Genomic DNA, 15,043 nt, shown 5'->3' with positions numbered 1-15,043 from the left:
AGGCTTCTTGCCCTACCGCCCTTAAGCATTATTACAGACACGACAATCTAGGATCTAATGGCAATATGTGCTGGTTGATGGTATCTAGTTGTTCTTATAGGATGAGTTGAAAGCTAGCTCGCATGGATCGCAGTCCACCCTGTATGAACACGCTGAACCTCATTCTTCCTCCTCGGCCTCGTCCTCGTCTTCATCGTCTTCAGCCTCGGACACCTCTTGTCCAAGGTCTCTAAGGCGTTTCTGGAAAGATGATTATTTAGTGATTGGTCCGAATTCAAGTAGCTAATGACTCACCTTATCTTGATTTCTCTTCGCTTCTAAATCCCCAAACACTATCAGGAGATCTTCGAGTTCGGTCTGCGCGGCTTTGCGAGCTTCCTCCTTCTCGGCAACTTCAGCCTTGGTCTTTCCAAGTTGTGCCTGGACCTCCTTGAGTGTCTCAGCAGATTTGAGCGCATCTGCTTCGGCTTTTTCTGCCTTGCTCTCAGCCAGCTTGACCCGCTTTTCCAGCTCTGAAAGCTTAGATGAGTAGTCGTCGTGAACAGCTTGGAGATCTTCCTTGGACTTTTCCGTACCAGAGTCGAGTTCTGACTGTAACGACTGAGCCTTGACTCTAAGACCACTGAGTTCAGTTTCATGTTCTTGTTTGGCTGTGTCAAGTTCGGACTGCAAGGTCTGAGCCTTCGCTCTAAGGTCAGCAAGCTCAGCCTCGTGTCCTTCTTTGGCTTTGTCAAGTTCAGACTGTAGCCTCTGAATCGTGTCGCTGAGGTTAGAGACCTGGTCGGCATGCTTCGACTTGTTTTCGTCTAGTTCTGAGCGCAGACTTTGGATTGTGCTTTCAAGCTCCGCTACCTGGGCCCAATGCTGTCCTTTGCTTTGGTCTGCTTCTGATCTCATCGTTTGAATCGTCGATTGTAAGCTGCCAATTTCGTCTGCACTTTGTTCCCTGACGCGGGTAAGCTCCAATTCTAGCGATTGGAGCTTCTTTTGAAGATCAGCGACTTCCGCATCGTGCAACTTCTTGACTTTCTGGCTTCTCCTCTCGTATTCAGCGGAGGTTTCCTTGAGCTGGTTGTCGATAGCTCGAAGTTGATCACCATGCTGTTTCAGCAATTCGTTCTTGGCATGTTTGTGTCGTTCTTCCAATCTCGCCAACTCCTGTTCATGATTTCGTTGCAACGATTCATTAATCTGCCGTATTTTGGAAGCCTCTGAGCTGCTCAGGTCCTTGAATTTTCTATGTTCGACCTGCTCTTGCTCAAGTTGGTTTCGTAAATTGAGTAAGTCAGATTCGAGCTTCTGCACAGCTTGGCTTCGTTCTTCGAGCTCAGCCCTGAGCGAATCAACCAGTTCTCGCGAAACTCCTCGCTGAATGCCATTTGTGACGACTGATATCTCAAGCCCGGGTTCGCGATCGATTGCCCGAATCAACCGGCTGAAGTTATCTTTAAGGAATTCAATGAATGTCCTATCAAAGAAAATATCAGGTAGTCCCGCGTCAAACTGTCCTCCCACCGTCTGTGGCAAGACCTCGTAGTCCCGGACCATGGGCGATTCTCTGAAGCGAGTGATCTTGTCAATATACTGCTCTCTGCCTAGCTGCTCGAGGAGTAACTTGTGCAACGTAGCCCGAGGAATAGGCGAGTCCTTCGTGGAAAATTCGTAGATGATTCCCAGTAAAATCGTGGTCAGGCCGGGCACAATTACATTGGAGACACCGCGGTGCTTGGTTTCTTGCAATAAGCTTTGAACGCTGCTTCCCTCTCCAAGAAAATCATTGACAGCATCTGGCTCTTCGAAGAGCCACCCGCACAGCAACATCAAATAGCCTACCGTGATTCTCTCGTCATCGCCCCTTTTCATTCCTGTGATTAGGTTTCCCAGAATTGTTTGGATGCAGGTGATTACTTCTTCGCCGCTTTCAGCGTCGCCCTCAGTCACTTGCATGGCTATCGCCTTTGCCTCGGCATCATCAAACAGCAAGTGGAACATTAAGACAGATGCAATCCACACTTGATAAGGATCGGAATTTCCTCGAGCATCCGGCGGCACGAGCAGAACAGTCATGATATTCGGAATTTGATCCTGCCCGCTGAGATGTCCATCAATCGCTCTCCGCAACACGTGGACGCGAATTCCCGGATGGTTTGCAAAGAATGCCTTGATACACTCGCTTGCGGCCAGCCGGGCATCAAGTACCTGTATTGGGGCGGGTTCAAGACTCAATTTCAGCAATGCTTCGATGACGTTGACGCGCTGAACGCCGTTCGCGACTTTATCCCCATTGACAACGCCATCTTGACTGGGCTGTCGACCCCAGAAGACCTCAATATCCCCGAATCTCTCCTGCAGGGACGAGTTTCCGCGGATCAAATCGGCGCATGTAGCCAACGCCTAGATAGGTCAACCGATGAGTCGTACCTGGAAAACTCAAAAGTACAAACCTTGGATGTCACGTTCACATTGAACCTTTGGCCGAAGGCCGCGCTCAATATTTGCTCCATAACACCATTGTTCCAGAAAGCCATCTGATTGGCGGGAGTGTTGATCCCGCCCTTAACGAGAAACAGCTGGATGATAACTAGTAAGCCCCAGATATTCTTATCGCGCTGACCATACGTCCACTGCGGAACGTCCTCAGTTGGATCCTCGTCTTTGTTGACATCAGCTAGGAGTTTTGCCAATCTCTTCACGCAGCCGGTCTCTCGGAAGTATGACTGGTTCGATATATTGAGGCGTAGAAGATTGGCCAGCAAAGACAGACAATCTTCCACGTCCTCTAATCCATGCGCCAAACCACCCTCATTCTCGATCAGGGACAATATCACGTCAAAAGCATTTTCGAAGGCAACGAGTTTCTGAAATTCCTCCGAGGCAGGTGTCAAAGCAATGAGTAAAAGTAGTGCTTCTGTAAAACGCGCACGCACGGTGAGTCACTCGAGCATTATAGAAAACCCAAGTCCGGTGCAGCTTACCATTACGAATTGGTTCCCTGCTATCCCCCAGAGCACCGACAAGCCTGGGGATACCCAGCGGGGCCGTTAGTATACATTCCTGTGTCCTTTCTGGCCGGGCACTTGAGATCTGAAACATCAACTGCAGCGAATACAGACGAGAATAGAAGTCCCGCGTATCGAGGAGATCGAGAAGGGCGGTGATATTGTCTTGTCGCTTTCGCCTCATTAGCTACATATAACCTTCGTACCACGTAGCCTGTACACACCTGAGTGAACTCATCTGCAAGCCACAGGGCTATCTCATCAGACGCTTCGGGCTGTGAGCTACGTATCAGCAAGTCCTATCAACAGATCGGGACAATCAACGCACACTGCTCTCATCCGGGGAGAATAACATCAACAAGGTCTCCAAGACCACTTTGATCGTGTCCACATCTTCTCGGTCATTTCTCAGGCTGTTGATCAACGGTCGTAGCGCTCCAGATGCGACAGAGGCCGGATAGAGCTTTGAGAAGCTCCTTAGTCCCTGTATTGCCGCGCGTCGATCCTCCAGTAAAGTCGCACTTTGGAGTCTACTGCTCAGAGTGTTGATTGTGTCCGTTGCCGTTTGTTTGGCCGGCGCCTGTGATTCGAGAATTCGGAACATCGCAACGGATTGATCGTAGTATCATGGTCACCGCCGGCCGAGGGCGTAGCAATATTTAGGCATTGAATAGTCTGACAAAATAAGATTCACAATTCCAATTGCGTTGTCATCACCACAGTACTGATGGTATTTCCGGGATAACAGCTGTCTAGTGGCTCGAACAATCAATGCCAAGGGGCCGCTAAACGCCGGAACCGCGACAAGAATAGCGCCGAAATCCCGCCTTCACCTTATCGCAGAGACTTTCAGACAACCGTCCTTTCACTGGAGCACAATCGGTTAGGTTTTGTCTTCGCGTATTACTAGTATCGGATGTTGGACGCCTGATCTTGATGCGACATCATTAAACGAGGATAAAAACTACATCTCGTCCCGGTCGTTACTGATCCGCAACAAGGAGAGGCTAGTGTTCGAGGAAGCTGATGGAACGCATCAGCAACTGATGAATCTCAACCTTTCTCCTTTATAAGTTTACATTTTTCTCATCATAGCCATAATCTACTGTCGCCATCATGGGTGTTCCGGCATTGTTTCGATGGCTCTCCAACAAATACCCCAAGATCATCTCCCCGGTCATTGAAGAGTTGCCCTACGAAGTCAACGGCGAAGAGGTTCCCGTTGACGCTACTAAACCAAACCCCAATGGAGAGGAGATGGATAATCTCTACTTGGACATGAATGGTATTGTCCATCCATGTACCCATCCTGAGGGCAAGCCGCCACCGGCGAATGAGCAGGAGATGATGGTGGAAATCTTCAAGTACACCGACCGTGTGGTGAACATGGTCCGTCCCAGGAAGCTTCTGATGATCGCTGTTGGTATGTGACCAGGCTATTCTAATTCTCTTCGATTTTCGACTGACGTCCGTGTCTCTTCTGTAGATGGTGTCGCGCCGCGAGCCAAGATGAACCAGCAACGAGCACGTCGATTCCGATCAGCGCAAGAGGCAAAAGAGGCGGATGAAAAGAAGGAGGAGTTTCGCAAGATGCTCGCTAAACAGAACGGCAACAAAGTGGACGAAGAGTTGCAGGAAGAGGTTGTCAAGAGAACATGGGATAGCAATGTCATCACTCCAGGAACGCCGTTCATGGACATTCTCGCTGCATCTCTTCGCTACTGGATTTCTTACAAGTTGAATACCGACCCAGCTTGGGAGAAGGTACGATATTTCAACGGGTCTAATGCGAACTCATACTAACTAATATAGCTTAAAATCATTATTTCTGATGCGACTGTACCCGGAGAGGGCGAGCACAAGATCATGGAATTTATTCGATCACAAAGGGCGGCACCCGAGCACGACCCGAACACTCGTCACGTTATCTACGGATTGGTGGGTTATATACACTACGCATTACCTGATGCATACCGCTGACGATATGTCTTGTAGGACGCCGATTTGATCATGCTGGGTCTTGCTACCCATGAACCCCATTTCAGAGTATTGCGTGAAGATGTCTTCTTCCAGGAGTCTCGGGCACGAACCTGCCATCTCTGTGGTCAACAAGGTCACAAGGCAGAGGAGTGCAGGGGTCAGGCGAAGGAGAAGAATGGGGAATTTGATGAAAAGCAAAAAGGTTCCTCTCTCAAACCATTCATCTGGCTCCATGTTTCCATCCTCAGAGAGTATCTCGCTGCCGAGCTGTATGTGCCGCAACAACCATTCCCCTTTGACCTCGAACGGGCTTTGGATGATTGGGTCTTCATGTGCTTCTTTGTAGGAAATGACTTCCTGCCTCACCTACCGTCATTAGACATCCGCGAGAATGGTATAGATACTCTGATTGCAATCTGGCGCGATAACATCCCCGTCATGGGCGGGTACCTGACCGAGGATGGACATGTCGATCTGAAGCGGGCTCAGCTCATCCTGCAAGGACTCGCAAAGCAGGAAGATGCCATCTTCCGGCGCCGTAGACAAGCAGAGGAAAGAAAGCTCGCCAACGAGAAAAGACGGAAACAGGAAGCAAAGGCTCGGGAGGAAGAACGAGCCAGGAAGCGACGAAGAAGCTCCCCCACTTACGAGCCCATGGATTCGCCCGTCGGTCATCGTGGTCCCCGAGGTGGTGATGCAGCAGCGCCGAGTCAACTGGAACTGATCACCCCTGGTCGAGGAGAATTGTCTCGACAGACAAGGGAACTCACTCACACCATGGTAGTCAATCGCGGCGCTGTTTATCGGGCCAACATGGCGAATAAGAGCGCGGCTGCCGTCTTGAAGAGCAAGTTGATGCAGGGCTCTCAAAGTGGTCAGAATGTGGAGGAGAGTTCTGAGGATACTACAGCAAACAATGACGAGCCTTCACAGGATCAAACGGATCAGACGGAGCAAACTTCGCCATCGGTCCTTGGCAAGAGAAAGGCCGATCTCGTGGAAGAGGAGGACACAGAAGCAGGAACTCCAGGCAGAGACTCGCCTGCTGTCCCTGTTGCTGCCAAGGAGGATGAGCTGCCTCCCGACACAGTTCGTCTGTGGGAGGAAGGATACGCCGACCGGTATTACGAGCAGAAGTTTGGCGTCGACCCCCAGGACAAGGAGTTCCGCCACAAGGTTGCGCGGGCATACGCCGAGGGTCTCGCATGGGTTCTGCTGTATTATTTCCAAGGATGCCCGTCCTGGACCTGGTACTATCCGTATCACTACGCTCCCTTCGCCGCAGATTTTGTGGACATTGGCGATATGGAGATAAACTTCGACAAGGGAGTGCCATTCAGACCATTTGAACAGTTGATGGGAGTTCTCCCGGCCTCCTCCAATCACGCTATTCCCGAAGTTTTCCACGACCTTATGAGCAACCCAGAGAGTGAGATCATTGATTTCTATCCGGAGGATTTTGCTGTGGATTTGAATGGCAAGAAGTTCGCTTGGCAGGGTGTTATTCTACTGCCCTTCATTGATGAGAAGCGGCTACTTGCCGCCATGGAAAAGAAATACCCGCTTCTCACTGAAGACGAAAAGCTCCGCAACAGCGTGGGACGAGAGGTGTTGCTGCTTTCGGAAGCTCACCCATTGTATCAAGACCTAGTGGCCAATTTCTATTCGAAGAAGCAGGGCGTCCAGGAGTACAAGTTGAACATGCGTATAAGTGACGGTTTGGCGGGCAAGGTCGAGCGTAATGAGGCCTACATTCCTCATAGCTCTCTGCCATCGTCACTCGAGGAATATGGCATGCCGAGTTTGGAGGATGATCGGTCCTTGACGTGAGTCTCTCTTCTTACTTGTCCCTTTTTGTACCTGGCTAACGAGTTTTTGCCCTAGTGTGAACTTTGAAATCCCGAAGTCAAAGCACGTTCACAAGTCCATGCTTCTTCGAGGAGTCAAATTCAACCCTCCAGCGTTGGATAACGCAGATATCCAAGCAGTCAAGCACAAGGCTCAAAACTCTGGAAGATCGTACGGCGGTGCCCCTTTGCGCGGCGGACATAGAGGCGGCCGTATCAACTATGCAAGCGACAGGCCCAATCCTTTCGCTGCGCATCTCGACCCTGGTTTCGTACCGCCCGTCCCTGGTAATCCTGGTGGCGGTCCTATGATGCCTTCGGGCTGGGTCCCACCCGTTCCTGGGTCCGCTGGCTTCTCCAGAGGTCCTCCCCCTCCTCCACATGGAGGAATGTCGGGTTCGCATCATCGGCCTCCATACGGGCAAGGACCCGGTCAGTACCAAGGCAACCATGGCCAGGGCGACCACTATGGTCAGGGCCAGCAAGGATACTATAATCAGTCCTCATATTACAACCAGTCCAATCAATATAATGGCAGGTCCTCCGATCATGGTGGCAGCGGAGGATACAGAGGCGGCGGAGGTTACCATCGCGGAGGTAACTATCGCGGAGGCGGTTATCGCGATCAGCGCCAATATAACCAAGACCAGCACTCCTCCAGAAACTCGGGTGGATACGGTCGTTACTGAGATCTGATTTGGTGGCTTCTCTACATCTATGAGTCTCACCACTATCCGATGAGGTACCTTTCGGTGACCGCGGATTTGACTGATACAACTGGGACACGGAGTTCAGCTGGCGGAATGGGGAAGAAATTAATATCGTATCAATACATGAGAAATCATACTTTTGGCAGCAATTGGAAATCTGACATTTTTCTGCGCGTCTCCTATCTCATTGCGTCCTTGTAAACTAAATATAAGTATGAGTATAAATAACGGCGTAATCTCGCAGTCAAGTCACTGTGGTTCAAATTCTTGAGTACCTTTCCGTAGAGTACACCGAAGGAGCCCTTACCGCCGCGACATCGGAGCGGGAACGGTGAGTCAATCTGGGGATTTCTGACTTTGACTTCCAAAAGTCAGCACTCCGTTGAAATCCTGGTTCTTCCCGAACATCAATACTTTGATCAATTGGTCTGACACTGGGTCCGTTCTCTTCGGTCACTCCCTTGCTGCTTTGCTCTTCGCTTGAGTCCCCGGCGAAGCTCCAGGTATCTATCCCATTGCCCCACTCAAAATTTCGCCGACTTCGTTTCTCCGGCTGACTCTTGTCTTCTTCATCTCACTCCAGTAGTTACTACTGGTCCCATTCAAACAAAAGTAAGGGCGGCTTGCGACTGTACACAGAATGCAATAGAAAGGCGAAGGCCGAATTGCCCCCGAAAGTGTTGAATTCGATCCCTGTTGCTATCCCCTCCGTCCTCTCTATCATGACCGGACCCACGAAAATCAGCATCCTGGGCCAGGAGAGTATAGTCGCTGACTTCGGTCTCTGGCGCAACTATGTCTCCAAAGACCTGATTAGCGGCTGTCCCTCTACAACCTACGTCCTGATCACCGACACGAATATCGGATCGATCTACACCCCTGGCTTCCAGAAGTCCTTCCAAGAGGCCGCCGCCTCGGTCTCTCCCTCTCCCCGCCTGTTGATCTACAATGCTCCTCCAGGAGAAGTTTCCAAGTCGAGACAGACAAAAGCAGATATTGAAGATTGGATGTTGAGTCAGAGCCCGCCATGCGGCCGAGATACTGTGGTTATTGCGCTAGGTGGAGGGGTCATTGGAGACTTGACAGGTTTCGTCGCTGCGACCTATATGCGCGGTGTTCGCTTTGTACAGGTTCCTACTACGCTTCTGGCTATGGTGGACTCCTCGATCGGTGGAAAGACGGCTATTGATACCCCCTTGGGAAAGAACTTGATTGGCGCGATCTGGCAACCGTCCAGAATCTACATTGACCTGGAATTTTTGGAAACTCTCCCCGTCAGGGAGTTCATCAACGGTATGGCTGAGGTTATCAAGACAGCCGCCATCTCCAGCGAAGAAGAATTCACCGCTCTCGAAGACAATGCCGAAATTATTTTGAGCGCTGTTCGCCGTGAGGTTAAGCCGGGTCAGCGACGATTCGAGGGGATCGAGGAGATTCTGAAGGCTAGAATCCTTGCGTCGGCGCGTCACAAGGCGTTTGTCGTTTCGGCGGATGAGCGTGAAGGGGGTCTGCGTAACCTTTTGAACTGGGGTCACTCAATCGGCCATGCTATTGAGGCTATTCTGACTCCTCAAATCCTCCACGGAGAGTGCGTTGCCATTGGTATGGTCAAGGAAGCGGAGCTGGCCAGACATCTTGGCATCTTGAAGGGTGTTGCCGTGGCCCGAATTGTCAAGTGTATTGCCGCCTACGGCTTGCCTACATCTTTGAAGGACTCGCGAATTCGCAAGCTGACCGCCGGTAAGCACTGCTCCGTTGACCAGATTCTTTTTAACATGGCCCTGGACAAGAAGAACGACGGTCCCAAGAAGAAAATTGTTCTCCTGTCGGCCATCGGTCGCACTTATGAACCACGGGCTAGCGTTGTGCCGAATGAGGATATCGGCGTCGTTCTTGCCCCCAGTATTGAAGTGTACCCTGGCGTATCACCGGCCTCGGAAGTGGTTTGTGCGCCTCCGGGCTCGAAGAGTATCTCCAACCGAGCTCTGGTACTTGCCGCTCTCGGTTCGGGCACTGTCCGTATCAAGAACCTGCTGCATTCCGATGACACCGAGGTCATGCTGAACGCCTTGGAGCGCCTTGGCGCCGCCACCTTCTCCTGGGAAGAGGAAGGCGAAGTCCTTGTTGTCAATGGCAAAGGAGGTGCTCTTCAAGCTCATCCTTCTCCGCTCTACCTGGGCAACGCGGGTACAGCCTCGCGTTTCTTGACCACTGTCGCAACCCTTGCCACTGCCAGCAGCGTCGATTCAAGTGTTCTTACGGGCAACAACCGCATGAAGCAGAGACCTATTGGCGACTTGGTGGATGCCCTGACCGCAAATGGTGCGCAGATTGAGTACGTCGAGAACAAGGGCAGTCTGCCGCTCAAGATAGCCGCCTCAGGAGGGTTCACAGGTGGCCAAATCAACCTCGCCGCCAAAGTGTCGTCTCAATATGTGTCCTCCCTGCTCATGTGCGCCCCATACGCTAAGGAGCCTGTGACCTTGAAACTGGTGGGCGGTAAGCCCATCTCGCAGCCTTACATTGACATGACGACGGCTATGATGAGATCTTTCGGCATTGATGTGAAGAAGTCTACTACTGAGGAGCATACCTATCACATTCCTCAGGGACGTTACATCAACCCTGCAGAGTACGTCGTGGAGAGCGACGCCAGTTCCGCCACCTACCCCCTGGCGATTGCAGCAGTCACCGGCACCACGTGCACTATTCCGAACATTGGATCCAAGTCTCTTCAAGGCGACGCTCGTTTCGCCGTTGATGTTCTGAGACCTATGGGTTGCACTGTGGAACAGACCGACACCTCGACCACCGTTACCGGTCCCGCCGACGGTGTCTTGCGGCCTTTGCCCAACGTCGATATGGAGCCAATGACAGATGCATTCCTTGGAGCGTCCGTTCTTGCGGCCATTGCCCGAGGCAAGGACTCGAACCACACAGCTCGCATCTATGGTATCGCGAACCAGCGTGTCAAAGAATGTAACCGCATTAAGGCCATGCACGACGAGCTTGCCAAGTTTGGTGTCATCTGTCGGGAACACGATGATGGGCTTGAGATCGACGGCATTGACCGTTCCACCCTTCGGCAGCCGGCCGGCGGTGTTTTCTGCTACGATGACCACCGAGTTGCATTCAGCTTCAGCGTTCTATCGCTCGTTGCCCCTAAGCCGACACTGATTCTGGAAAAGGAGTGTGTGGGTAAGACATGGCCCGGCTGGTGGGATACTCTGCGCCAGAAATTTGCCGTCAAGCTCGAGGGCAAGGAGCTGAAGGAAGCCGAATCTCCCGTTCTCACCCGTGCCGAAAAGGCCAGTGCGTCGGTGTTCATTATCGGTATGCGTGGTGCTGGAAAGACCACGAGTGGACACTGGGTTGCCTCTACGCTCAAGCGACCCTTCATTGATCTTGACGACGAACTCGAACGTATAGAAGGCATGACCATTCCGGACATCATCAAGCAGCGTGGCTGGCAAGGTTTCCGAGATGCCGAGCTTAGTCTTCTGCAGCGAACGATGAAGGAGCGCCCGACCGGTCATGTTTTCGCATGCGGCGGAGGAGTAGTAGAGATTCCTGAAGCTAGAAAGCTGCTTATCGATTGGCACAAAGCCAAAGGAAATGTTCTGCTTGTCATGCGCGATATCAAGCAAGTGATGGCATTCTTGAACATCGATAAGACCCGCCCGGCTTACGTTGAGGATATGCTGGGAGTGTGGCTGCGCCGCAAGCCATGGTTCCAGGAATGCAGCAATATTCAGTACTACAGTCAGCACGCTAGCGCAGGACTCCCCCGGGCGTCTGAGGACTTTGCGCGTTTCATCAAGTTTGTCACAGGACTAGAGGACAGCCTCAGTACCATCAAGAAGAAGCAGCATTCGTTCTTCGTGTCGCTGACTCTTCCTGACGTGCGTGGTGCGGATCAGATCTTGGAGCAAGCATGTGTTGGCTCTGATGCTGTTGAATTGCGTGTCGACCTGCTGGAGGACCCAGGCTCGTCGAACGGCATTCCGACCGTCGATTTTGTTGCTGATCAGATCTCCTACCTGCGCAGCCGTATCACACTGCCCGTGATCTTCACCATTCGCACGAAGGGACAGGGGGGTCGGTTCCCCGACAATGCTCATGAGGAGGCGATGCAGCTCTACCGGCTCGCAGTCCGGTCAGGATGCGAGTTTGTGGATCTCGAGATTGCTTTCCCAGATGAGATGCTGCGCGCGGTTACTGAGATGAAGGGATACTCGAAGATCATCGCTTCGCACCACGACCCTAAGGGCGAACTTTCGTGGGCAAACATGTCCTGGATGAAGTACTACAACAGGGCGCTCGAGTACGGCGATGTGATCAAGCTTGTGGGTGTGGCCAGAAACCTCGATGACAACACGGCTCTGAGGAAGTTCAAGAACTGGGCCGAAGAGGCTCACGACGTGCCACTGATCGCGATCAATATGGGGGGTAACGGGCAGCTGAGTCGCATCTTGAATGGATTCATGACACCAGTATCGCATCCTGCTCTCCCGTTCAGGGCTGCCCGGGCCAGCTGTCTGCGACAGATATTCGCAAGGGGCTGTCACTAATGGGGGAGATCAAGAAGAAGCGCTTTGCCCTCTTTGGAAGCCCCATTTCCGAGTCCCGCTCGCCGGCACTGCACAACACTCTTTTCGCCGAGATGGGACTTCCCCATGAGTACATCCGGTTGGAGACTACCAATGTCGAAGATGTCAAGGATTTCATTCGCGCACCCGACTTTGGTGGAGCCTCTGTGACGATTCCTCTGAAGCTGGATATCATGCCCCTACTTGATGAGATTACTGCGGAGGCCGAGATTATCGGTGCCGTGAACACCGTCGTGCCAGTTTCCGATGGTGAGGACAAGCCGCAGCGGCTGGTCGGTCACAACACCGACTGGCAGGGCATGGTCCAATGCCTTCGTAACGCGGGCGCCTACGGAGCCGACGGCAACGCCAGTGCTCTTGTGGTGGGTGGCGGAGGCACATCCCGCGCTGCCATCTACGCTCTCCACCATATGGGTTTCTCTCCCATCTACATTGTAGGACGGAACCCTGCCAAGCTGGAGAGTATGGTCTCCACCTTCCCCACCGGCTACAACATCCGAATCGTCGAGGGCAACGAGAAGCTGGAGCATGTTCCCCATGTTGCGATCGGCACCATCCCCGCCGACCGGCCCATCGATCCCGGTATGCGGGAGATCCTCTGCCACATGTTCGAACGTGCCCAGGAGGCAGACGCCGACGCCGCCCGGACGATTGAGGGATCCCCTCGCGTACTGCTGGAGATGGCTTACAAGCCGCGGGTGACGGCGCTGATGCAGCTTGCTGTCGATGCAGGGTGGACTACTATTCCTGGGTTGGAGGCCTTGATCGGGCAAGGAGTACACCAGGTATGTTGAGATTGACTTGTACAGATGGACATTACTGATGGAGTACAGTTCCAACATTGGACGGGTATTCGCCCTCTCTACGAACGTGCACGGGTATGTTGTGACTTTTATTACTATGGCTCAATTATGCTAACGTGTTCGTAGGCTATTGTCCTGGGTTGATCGAAAATCTGTGAGGAAAACAAAGCCAAAACACTTCATGTTCTTCGATATTGTCTGGAAAAGCACATTTACTGTGCATAAGTCGAACCGAAGCGTTCCTTTCGGGATTTAAATCAGTTGATATGTTCTATTTATTTTAAGCATTATACTTGCATACACACCTGGAATCAACACCGTAGTGCAGATGCAAATACTGTATAGTTACACAAACGCGCTATCTAATTGTCAAGTCAAGACCAAGACTGAAGTCGAGACTAACTTATCGATAGCCATATTTTCTAGATAGTGGCCTGTCTTGTCATGGAGGCTCAGACACTACGTATTTCGAAGAATAGCGTACTCTAATATTAGAACCAGTCCCACCCGCCATCCATCGACCTCCGCAAACCATCCACTGCACACGCACATACTCGCGTATCTCAATCTCATGTCTCAAGAGTCTCAAAATGTCCAGCAAATCAACACAAGAATTCTATCTAGGCTCCTAACGGTGGAAGAAAAACTTCTATAAAAAGCCCTTGATAATGCACATGCATGCTTAGTGTTAAGTAGTCAAGTCGAGCTGATCAGAATCAGATCTCGACTCTAACCGAACTGTCCTAATGCGGGTCGAGACCCGATCGGCCCAGGACGGGTGGATGTTAGACAGTCCAGACCATTCACCCTTCGTTTAGGCAGTACTCCGGAGTATGAGTATGCCTATCCGCATGAGTAAATTTTGATTCTTTTACTCAATAGACTGGGTGATAAGTCATTTGATTTTGGTTATAGAAATGGTGTGATGCAGTTACTATAATGACTGATGAGGTGGAGAGCTGAGAGAGCATGTGACCGCCCATGGTACATGTCACGCGGTCTTGCTTTCACAGATGTTGATATTTCCTTTAGGGCGATATCATGGTCTGGATATCATGATTCGAAATCCTAGTAGGTTAGTACGGAGTAGAAATTGCTAAATACTATTGCTATTGCTATCTATTACACAGCGCTCGGATCTCCGTGGTCCAGACGAAAAGAATCAAGTCCGAGTTTCTCCATGAAAAAAAGTGTAGTAGGCTTAGGCTCGATCCGGAAATTCGCGATATTTCGTATTCGGACGGAAGTCAGATTCAGACTCAGATTAGCAAGCATGCAAGGTGAGATGAGAACGAAGATGCTGGGTTGTTCTTCGGGGCGCGAACCACGGTGCCGTGTTACCGACAGTGCTGAAGGATCTACCGGGCCGAAGGCCCCAACTGAGCCTGTGTACTTGTAGTTTCCACTGGTTAAGGTAGTTGGTCGGTTACTTATCCCTTATCTCGATAGATAGCGATAGTAAGTATTAATAGTCTCTCTACCAACTACCACTATGGAGTACGGTGACCTTGATGTTGATTCAAGGAACATTCGGCTATTCTATCTCGACATTTGTCAAAATAATACGAGGGCTGTAAGACACCATTATTAATATGCTTTATCCTATTCCTAATGATAGCATGAAGAATTTTCTCCGGCCGATATCACCGAGGGTATACTACGTCCTCAGTCATCCAAGCCAAATGCATTCCCGTATACAGAGCATGCGCAAGTGCAACCACCTTATCGCTAACGTCCATCTAGACGAGCAGCCATGCCAGAAAATTTTTCACCTTGGCATCTCTAGTCCAAATCTAACTCGTGCGAGTCGCAAGTTAAACTGCAAGAAAAAGTTTTTCAAGAAGGAAGTAGTCCAACAGGAATGGACGCATTGACGCTACCCATGCATGCCCAAATTTAGTCGGGGCTTCTAGAAGGCCGATGGAAAAATTCTTTGGCGCTACGGGGGACCGATTCGAATCCTCCGGCTAGGATTTTCCGGCCCAAGAAAGAATGGAATGGAGGGATGCACGGAGTAATGTAGCCCTGTGTGCAGTGTGGGAGGCTGTATTGTCATGCGCAATACACAGGTCCCCTTCGGTTTTATTACCTTAT

At 51.3% G+C, this 15,043-nt stretch overlaps 3 protein-coding genes across 3 annotated transcripts; 2 read left to right on the top strand and 1 right to left on the bottom strand.

Moving 5' to 3' along the window:
• Positions 1-69: 69 nt before the first annotated feature.
• P174DRAFT_503795 (putative intracellular protein transport protein (UsoA)) lies at positions 70-3,721 on the bottom strand. The gene is made up of 6 exons (XM_024831178.1): positions 3,328-3,721; positions 3,224-3,274; positions 2,976-3,171; positions 2,445-2,908; positions 295-2,394; positions 70-240 (listed from the first exon to the last, which is right to left on the bottom strand). The coding sequence occupies exons 1-6, from the start codon at positions 3,601-3,603 to the stop codon at positions 160-162; spliced, it is 3,168 nt and encodes a 1,055-aa protein (XP_024682580.1). The 5' UTR covers positions 3,604-3,721; the 3' UTR covers positions 70-159.
• A 31-nt stretch (positions 3,722-3,752) lies between these two features.
• rat1 (5'->3' exoribonculease Dhp1) lies at positions 3,753-5,100 on the top strand. The gene is made up of 3 exons (XM_024821218.1): positions 3,753-4,422; positions 4,486-4,937; positions 4,995-5,100. Exons 1-2 carry the CDS (start codon positions 4,116-4,118, stop codon positions 4,800-4,802), a joined length of 624 nt encoding a protein of 207 aa, XP_024682579.1. The 5' UTR covers positions 3,753-4,115; the 3' UTR covers positions 4,803-4,937; positions 4,995-5,100.
• Positions 5,101-7,876: 2,776 nt separating this feature from the next.
• Positions 7,877-13,327, top strand: P174DRAFT_441249 (pentafunctional protein ARO1). Its single transcript, XM_024827266.1, has 18 exons — positions 7,877-8,039; positions 8,120-8,316; positions 8,344-8,627; positions 8,667-8,690; positions 8,715-8,829; positions 8,854-9,000; positions 9,040-9,128; positions 9,150-9,188; positions 9,213-9,361; positions 9,398-9,479; positions 9,504-9,524; positions 9,564-9,788; positions 9,816-9,836; positions 9,867-9,871; positions 9,893-12,029; positions 12,056-12,931; positions 12,980-13,024; positions 13,076-13,327. The coding sequence occupies exons 2-18, from the start codon at positions 8,259-8,261 to the stop codon at positions 13,091-13,093; spliced, it is 4,335 nt and encodes a 1,444-aa protein (XP_024682578.1). The 5' UTR covers positions 7,877-8,039; positions 8,120-8,258; the 3' UTR covers positions 13,094-13,327.
• Positions 13,328-15,043: the final 1,716 nt, after the last annotated feature.

Source organism: Aspergillus novofumigatus (genome assembly GCF_002847465.1).
Source record: "Aspergillus novofumigatus IBT 16806 chromosome Unknown P174scaffold_4, whole genome shotgun sequence".
Taxonomy (NCBI): Eukaryota; Fungi; Ascomycota; class Eurotiomycetes; order Eurotiales; family Aspergillaceae; genus Aspergillus; species Aspergillus novofumigatus.
The sequence above is the reverse complement of the archived record's forward strand: the minus strand, read 5'-3'. Positions and strand labels throughout refer to the sequence as shown.